Source organism: Styela clava, chromosome 6, assembly GCF_964204865.1.
Source record: "Styela clava chromosome 6, kaStyClav1.hap1.2, whole genome shotgun sequence".
Classification (NCBI taxonomy): domain Eukaryota; kingdom Metazoa; phylum Chordata; class Ascidiacea; order Stolidobranchia; family Styelidae; genus Styela; species Styela clava.
Window position 1 is genome coordinate 16,240,525 of NC_135255.1, and position 9,034 is coordinate 16,249,558.

A 9,034-nucleotide genomic window follows, 5' to 3' on the forward strand; every position below is an offset into this window, starting at 1 on the left:
GACGAAAGAGTGTAAATTCGTAATATCCTAATTTTGAAACCACGTTTTAGTTAAGCGAGGTAAAACATGAGTTGAGCGGGTGTTCACTGTTACAGGTGGAAAACAAGGAAGTTGGGTTAAGATCTTCATAAAAGCTCTTTAAATTAATGTGAATACGTATTGTATGCATTGTATTCAATTTCGATTTTAAAAATCAATAGTCCCGTTTACTCAATTTCGACGCCAAACGTCAGCCATAAGAGTCGATAAGGCGACCAGATTACATATTCACTTGGTATAATCGGGGCTTATTGGAGCTCCTTTTAATTCAAATGTTTCTGATTTTAAATAACTGTGTTCTCATGGGGTTACTCACTGAATAATTTCATCGAATTAGTGGATTTTGAAGGCGAGCGGTGCAGATCACAATATATTAGTGTTCAGATATTTGTTGATTGCTTATATCTATCTTTTCTGTGATTCTATTTGGAAGAATAATTTTGTCAGAATCCTAATTCATTCTTTTTTAGAACGATCCATATTCCACGTTTGTGTAATATAGACATATAGCTCATCGTAAACCTTCGAATTATACGTTTTGATATCTACTTCTTCAAATATTTAACTCTCTAATACGGAGAGTTAAATAATATTGAGAGAATAATATTGTCCCAGTTTATAAATTTGTATTGAATTTAATTTACATATGAAACTGCTGCCCAGGTAAAGCTAAAAGTCGTGATATAGACACCTTTTTATCATTACTGATATTACCGCCCTTGTGCGCTTTTTGTACCACAGATATTCATAATTTCTTGCGTATTAAAAAGTCGTAGTATATAGTACTGCAATGTGTATTATAAAAACTAATCACAAGAAAAAAAAATATAGCTCAATATATATATTTGACTCCATATAACGACACTAAAGTGGTTAATTTTTTTCATGTTTTTGAGCTGAACTTTTCAGAACAGACTTTAGATGATAAAGATCATGATGACCAAACATGATATAAAAGGATGTTCGAAAGTTTCTGAAGTACGGTTTACTATGTTAAAAATGCTAAAAATATTATTTGTCAAATAAAATTGTTAATTGATTCAAATTTTTTTTATCAAAATTATCTCGGCTGTCTTTTTAAATTATGAAAACGTAGTACTTAGAGTGAATACGGTGATAAAAGTTTGACGTGAAAGAATTTATCACGACAAAATTGTGGACAAATTGTGTCAACGAAAGCATAAATAAGTTTTAAACAAAAATTTAAAAAACGGCTTGGCTGTACATTACTTGACAATTGCAATTTAGACGTGAACGATCAAAAATATGATTTAATTGTACTCGGCAAATTATACTATAAGATAATTAATCCAAAAAAACATTTCTTTTGTTCAATTATAACAATGAATTTTTTCGAGATGAGGTTTGGGATGTGTCGAACTTTCATGTCTCATACCAATATCTAATTGGGATAACTTGATACTGTAATATATTACAAATAGCTATATTAGTGTTAAATAGGAAGAAAGAGAAATTTATTCAAAATTTAAATCTATTTTTTCGTCTTCTATACAAACACCAGGAGTGAAGGTAAAGTTGTCTAATCCAATATCTCCACGGAATGTATTTCCACGCTGTCCAATGATTTTAATCTGAAAAATGTTAAAAATAACGTTCGGTTAAAAGAAAAATTGCAGCAATATTTAATATCATTCATTTTCCGTGTTTTGAGATTTTATTATAACCTACAGTTCAAATTTCTATATTTCTTTTAAAAACGGGTCAAAATGTCTCGATTCTACCACAAACGTTTGTCCTTAACTCGCCTAAGCATTATTGTGATCTATGCTATAAACGAGTAACATGACATAAAGTACATTTCCTGGCCTGAAATTTTAATGTTTGTCCGAAGTTTACTGCAAATTGTAGATTCATCCTACAATACAGCCATTCCACGCACAGGTATAATAGCAAACAGTAAATATTTCTCAGAATATCGACTCCTTTTCTTATTTTTGTAAGAATGACCAATTAGCAGGATGTTAACAGTGATTTAACAATAATAATTTTGTGGGTCGGCTAGACGTCTTTTCAATTAACCAGATTTTTAAGCATGGTTGTAAACATTGTTTCCTTTTTGTGTTTGTGCTAGTTATCGATGAGTTTTTAGATGTGTTTCCGAAATTTAGGTATAGATAAAATAACCATGTGGTCAGTTCGTTTTTCGATGGGATTAATTTACTTAAAACAGTCACAAATTAGTTTTAAAAAGCTACGATATACTAATATTAGCTATCCTTTTTATGGCAGGTGTTTAAATATTTTGAACCTAAATGATGGTAATGAACATGTAAACCAGTATGTAATCACTAAAATATGCATCAATCTTTTGCCGTGGTGAGTCATAGGAAGAATTATCTGTGGTCGACGGTTATGAAAACGTCCATCGTGTGAATATTAACGAATAGGATAGAATATGTTATTCTTCTTATTCCGAGGGAGAGGAAAACCGAGAAGGAGACCTAATCATATGGCGTACCACGGTCTCTCGCCAGGTTGCCAGGACCTATTGGTTATGGAATTAGTTGTTCTTGTTTGATGCGTAGATGCATCGACTTGATGGTGAAACCACCCTACCGTAAACAGTGAACCACCATACGGCGGTGAAGAGTCAGCAAAGCTATAGCAGTCTAGCTCATAATTATCCCCCCTCGGAATTTGAACGTGGGAACACACGCAAGGTAATCAGAGATGCGGAGGCAAGCGTATTCTAACGCCTAGCAGGATGCGTCACTCGCCGCGTCGATATCTGATATTCTCTCATTGTACATGTTTATCGAATGAGTCCAACAAAGATATACAAAATTTTTTAACAATTTTCAACGACGCATATATTACAAACCTCCACATTTCCTGGTTCATTTATTGAAATCCAAGAATTGATCCATTTATCTCTCCTTGTGTCAAGTGGAGCAGAATTCTCGTTTTCATACGAATATTCTGGATGCTGACACGGTACATTCTTGCCATTTACTGAGCAATAAAACTTTACGTCTTCATCTGTGTACATGTGATAAGCGAATCGGAAACAAAGACAACCACTCAGTCCTGGAGGGCTGACTAAAATTGCTTTCTGGCCTCTTCTGGAGGGAAAACTGGCTTCCATGTATAGATAGTAATCTGTTGAAATAGATGAAATGTAAATGCACGAAATGTAATTCAAAATATGTATCAAATAGAAGACGTGATGACCTAATAGTTAAATCAATGAGCTTGGTTTTGTTGGCATCTCAGGTCAAAAATTTCGAGTTTTCAAGCTTCTCAAAAAATATAATAGCCATTTATTTGGTGTTGCCTGCAGATACTTGTTCAGGGTGAAAGAGGTATAAAAAGGTCGTTTTAAAATATGAATGCATTCGCCAAACGACTGTAACAACCAGCTACCGTTAATACCGTGAACAAATATCCAATATTTGACAGTTTGCAGAGTAGGGGAGATAACCGTTTACTAGTTAGCATGCCTATTAGCCATCATACGGCGAGGACGAATAGCTAGAATAAGCTTGACTCAAAAATCGCCATGCTGGTTCGAAATTTGAAAAATCTTCCAGATTCCAGAGGCCAAAGTAGTATCAAATCTTTTAAAGTGCCGGTAGAACCACGAAACGGTGCGCAGTTTTTTTAATTTTGATGAGCTCAGTACACCAAAATTAAAAGTGGGAAACGAATCCAGTAAAATCCACTATATTTTTCGAAATGAATAAAAGTAATAGCCCTCCAGTGACATCAACTTTCTGAAAATTATAAATCAATTTGTCCAGTAGTTTAATGACAAAGCTGATTTTTCATAACAACAATAACACCAAGAAAAAAGAACAAGAAATTTACCAACAGAAATACGATCTATAGGTCCATTTCGTGTTCAATAAATATGCTAATACTTAAACTTGGTTAATCTTACTTCCGTCATTGGCATTTTTTGGCCCTGTCCCAGGGGACGGTGTGCTGCCAGTTCTCCACGTCCAAGGTATTTTTGAATTTTTATCATCGGTCCAATTTCCTGGATTGTCCAACTCAAATGAAGTATTGGCACCTTTTCAGTAAAAAATAAAGTCTTAGTTATTAGTGCTCATACAAAAGAAGTTCTTCTTACTGTCTAACAATAGAAGTTAATTAGTCTTTCAGACACAGGGCTGTGGCCATTTATTTAAAACTTACTAATAGGAGAATTGCAAGTAAAATATTGCGCTGATTTCGGTGTAGTTTCACCAATTTTTATACAAATTGGAAGCATTGCAATACAATTGAACTACCTTTTGCATTTCGCAAATACCTAGATAAGATTACAGAATACTTGTCGCTGATTATTAATTTTTACCCATATTATCAATTGTTTTTTCGTACTATATGAATCTGTATATGCATCTCTAAACTTTACATCTTTAATAAACAAATCCACGATACAGGAACTCGTTAAATGTATACCGGTATTCCGATATCGCAAAAATCATTATGGTTATCAGAAAACATTAAGCTCTGATTCGATCATTTCCAGTTTACCCCATAATCAGTGAAATTTACACCCTCAATTTTGTTTACTAGAAAATTCAGTAATAGGCAACATACTGCCACTGAGTTTTCTTATTATCTGACCTGAAATGATTAAACTCTTTCGTCAACTAGCGTATACTATGATGTAGTGCCATCTAAATCTAAATAATTTCAGTAGATCTTGGCATTTAAGTGATTGTCTATATATTATAACATTGCTTTGATGTGATAATTCATTTTCTAATTGAGTGAGAATGGCCTTTCTTTGAGCAACTTATCAAGAAAATGAAAAGAATAGTATCGTAGAAACTAAGCGTTTTTCGTATTCAAACACTTGCGTAAGTGTCTGAATATTATTTGACTATTCAATTAGAAATTTCCGTGTTGTAAAATGCGCTCAATTTGCGGAATATTTTTCACCTACCTTCGGGTATTGCATAAAATTGTCTTGAACAGCTATCATCAACGTTTTTTGACTTGTGCACACATTTCAATGGAAGCATCAATCCATCCAGAAATTCACGTTTTGACTTCACTATGGTGGCGCTGTTAATTGAGATAGCAGAGTTACTTTCACATGCTTATTACGAAGTGTTAATGTCCTTGGAAGATCATAATTTTTTGAAAATAACTGGATTCTATGTTATAGTATTTTTTTTTTCACAGAATACACAGAATCAGAATCATAAAATTAAAATAATGATCATAAAATTTAGACACACCTGACATAATACATTTGATCATATTCGCATTCGTCTGGAGCAGTCCATCTGTAGACATCTTGTCCCACTACTCTGGGAAATTGGTTTGAATCAGCAATAGCGCTACCTATCTTTCTGTTACAGTTAATGTGTTCATGATCAAATGATTCTTCCCACGTCCCAAAGGATTCTTGGTCTTTGCGCACCTGAAATAGGAAATAATTTTTCTACTAAATCAGTAAACAGAAATTTGAGCAGGTCGACATACCACAAAATGTGCTATTTGATGTTAATGGTTAGTTTTTTCCGTCAACCAGCCATGTTTTTGCCTTTATATTTATTTTATAGTCATCGCGATTATTGCACCTTGTGGTGGGGTTAATGGTCAAGTTTGTAAAGAGACAATGATAATTTATCCCAGCAGATTTGAATCGAGGATCCTCTATACCAGTCAGAATATAGGCCTGTATTGAGTACAAAAGATATGGATTGACTTTCAAAACACCGAAAATGTAAAGTTTACATACATACTATGTAATTCAATAATTCAATACTGGAACTGCATAATATGGTAATGTTTATTCCTACTATAGAATCCGGCGCTCCAGAAGTGTGTGTACCAATATGGAGGTAAATATTTTTGTTCGCCTACTTTAGATCAATTTGTGTAAAGGGACTGAAACCCGTCGGGTATATTCACTTGGCTAACACAGAAAGTTCCCGAACTCGTAATAATACTAAAATAAAGAAAATCGAAATAAATTTATGCCCTAACTTTAACCTGGTACACACGTACAGCGCAAATACATGAAGGAAAAATTGAGAGTTAGTCTCGCATATCCGCCATTGATATTTACATAAATAGTTTGAAAAAAATTAAAATGAATTGAATTGAATCGCTGAAAAATAACTTTTTTTTCGCCACTTATTTTCTGGTTTAATAAACTTTGAAAATGTAATATCATGAATTTAAAATTTTTTTTTTATCGCGGCATCACGGACAAACACGCGCTTTTGTGTGTTCGCGCCTTGACTTCTATGTCAACAGATTATTAAAATATGAGAATATTCAGCAATACCATTGTCATATGCTACTAACTATACTCAAGCTTACGTTTCAGAAGTTAATATCATTCTAAAACAATAGTATATAAACTGCATTTTTTCTAAAGCGTATTTCTTGTCATTTACGCATGTTTTAGATTGAAATACTGATATGGAATCAAATTTTTTGGAATATGTAGCGTTTTTATAATATGAATACGTTCGCTGCGTAAGTACAAATGTGTATCGTGTTTGTTATGCATTTGGACATAAATAAACCCATCTGCGTGTTCATTTGAGATTTTATCTGTTTTATGTTAGCAACAAACATATGAGAACATTGGTGTTATTGCAGACATTATATTTGAATGAGTCTCAATAACAATCCAAATTATATTCTGCTGAATTTCGGTACTCCCGTAGTATGTGTACCAGGTTAGGGTCAGGCCATAATTTTATTCCATTTTTCTTTATTTTAGTTTTATTACAACTTCAGAAACTCGCAACAAGTTTGTAATAAAATGATAAGGTATGATAATAGATACATTTGCTCACACACCAAATAGTATAAATGTAATCATTTTGTTAGAACGATAAAAATGATGAGTCATGATAATAGAGGAATTTGCTCACACAGAAATATTTTAAAGCTAATCGTTTTGTTAAAAAATCTGGTAAAACATATTCTTCATTTGGTAAAATGAATGCTAGTACTTCACTTTTACTTCACACTTCCCTCGTGTAAGGGTCATTTTTAAAAATCGTTCTATGTGTTCCGACTCGTAAGCGAAACGTATCGACGTAAGGTGCATGATATTTGACCCTTGATTCAATGGCATTTTGAAGTTCACGAAGTAATCCATGCTAACCTTTCCAAAGTCTGTCAAACCATACGTTTCTATCTTATAGTTAAATGTCATGTTTATTTATCATATGCTTTATCAGAAATTCAAGAATTTAATTTCTTGGCATTATTGTATAATTACAGAGGTTGTGACAAAACTTAATAAATAGGGACTTATCGCAAGGACTTGCAATCATAATAATCAAATGTGAACATTAGAAAGCAATTGCAAAAAATTTAAAATTTTATATTTGGAAACAAATTTTCTTGTGTTAAAAGCGTCTTCTCGATGCAAAATAGTTTGTTTTCCAATGTCAGTGGTCTTTTGTTTGATGTATTAATAAAAAATTGATTTATATTGTTCAAGCAAAGCCTGAACATTGATTGAACTGTCAGCTAACACAATTGATTTACGCACATTGACATGTGATCCGTAGTTTACGAAACAAACGATAGTGACATGCCGCAAGTTAATAGAATAATATTTATTTTGTTCAAAACAATAAAGTGCAAGAATTTATAACACGAGACAAACAATAACGACATTTTATATTAACCATGAAATCTTGCCACCAGAAAGCATCAGAAAGCTTTATTTTTGTTATTTCCGCTGAGTTTACGAGTCTATTTGAAGTGCGTATAAGGTTTTTTCATATAGTTGAAGACGTTGATAAATATTTCCCATTTTGATGTTTTTTTTTCGTTCTTTCAAATAAAAGCATTATGAAAAGATAACTCACCGACATCAAAAAACCAGTGTATGTATATTTTGATCTTAGGTATCTTCCCATCACTTTGACTAAAAAAGAAAAATGTTTTGTAATAAATCCTTATATTTGAAGAATAAATTACACACGATGTAGAATCCCTTTCCGTTGTAATATTTAGTGAAATAAAAACAAACTTGGGGAAGAGAAATATTGGTGATAGTGATGATTTTAAAAATTTCTTGTAAATATAAAAGTCAAGATGAGGGAATATTTGCTGAATATTGCTTCGATAACGTTTATTTTAATGACAAATGATGAGCTCAGTTAATATTTAATTCGATCCATTGATTTTATTAGAAACTGAGCTACTAAAAATGAATGTATAATAGCCAACTGGCTTACTTTCGATAGTTTCTCCAGGTGAAAACATCATTTTCTTTGAAGAAAGCTTGTAGTAATCTTCAGCCGGTTTTCTGTTTCTTCCTATATGAGAAGGGGTGAAGAAATCGCAAGCAGTGTCTGGGACTCCCCATGTGTATGATTGAACATTCTCATATAGTGTTGTGAGTAAAACGATGAGAACTAATAAACTCTTCATATTGACTGTTTAACCTAAGTGTTAGTTTCAATATTGCACTAATCTGGAAATATGATGACAGTTTGAAGCTGTTTAATTTTTTTGGGCTGGCACTCATAATTTCAAAAACACAAGTTGAAACTGTTAATGATATTTGTTTAAAACATATAAATGAACTACGAAGTGCGTTTGAGTAAAAATACAAAAATACAAACAAAGGGAGTAAAAAATACAACAAAAATAAGTAATATTTTTGATTTAGTTAGTTATAGATTTTTCAACTGTATCAGTGCTTATTTATTATGTTTCATTCATCTCATATGTCACTCCTTTTGATAATTGAAATCGGATATTCCTAGTGCAAAATTTCTTGGCAAATGCTAATAGAAACGATGATTATATCTAATGAGAAAAATATATTCGTAAACTCGATTGAAAAAAAAAGATCTTGTTCCGACGATGTTGGTTTTTAGCGATTTGTCGTGACGTTGATAGATGAAAACGTGAGATAGGCTAGAGGCGCTGCTAATTTGAATAAAGATATTGTACATGTAAACTTGTACTCTTGAATTCACTTCTACGTTCATCTCGTATTTTTTACAAGATAACTTTGAGCGCAATTCCAAAA

The 9,034-nt window shown here is 32.5% G+C and overlaps 1 protein-coding gene across 1 annotated transcript; it reads right to left on the minus strand.

Annotated features, from left to right (window-relative positions):
* Positions 1-999: 999 nt before the first annotated feature.
* Positions 1,000-8,483, minus strand: LOC120331887 (uncharacterized). Its single transcript, XM_039399055.2, has 7 exons — positions 8,232-8,483; positions 7,860-7,918; positions 5,253-5,437; positions 4,955-5,076; positions 3,941-4,072; positions 2,882-3,159; positions 1,000-1,631 (listed from the first exon to the last, which is right to left on the minus strand). The coding sequence occupies exons 1-7, from the start codon at positions 8,425-8,427 to the stop codon at positions 1,515-1,517; spliced, it is 1,089 nt and encodes a 362-aa protein (XP_039254989.2). The 5' UTR covers positions 8,428-8,483; the 3' UTR covers positions 1,000-1,514.
* Positions 8,484-9,034: the final 551 nt, after the last annotated feature.

Coding starts and splice junctions, on each gene's coding strand:
- LOC120331887 (XM_039399055.2), bottom strand. CDS start 8,427: ATGAAGAGTTTATTAGTTCTCATCGTTTTACTCACAACACTATATGAG. Junction 5,438..7,859: donor ACACTGGTTTTTTGATGTCG/GTGAGTTATCTT, acceptor TTCCTATTTCAG/GTGCGCAAAGACCAAGAATC. Junction 4,073..4,954: donor ATTTTATGCAATACCCGAAG/GTAGGTGAAAAA, acceptor TTTACTGAAAAG/GTGCCAATACTTCATTTGAG.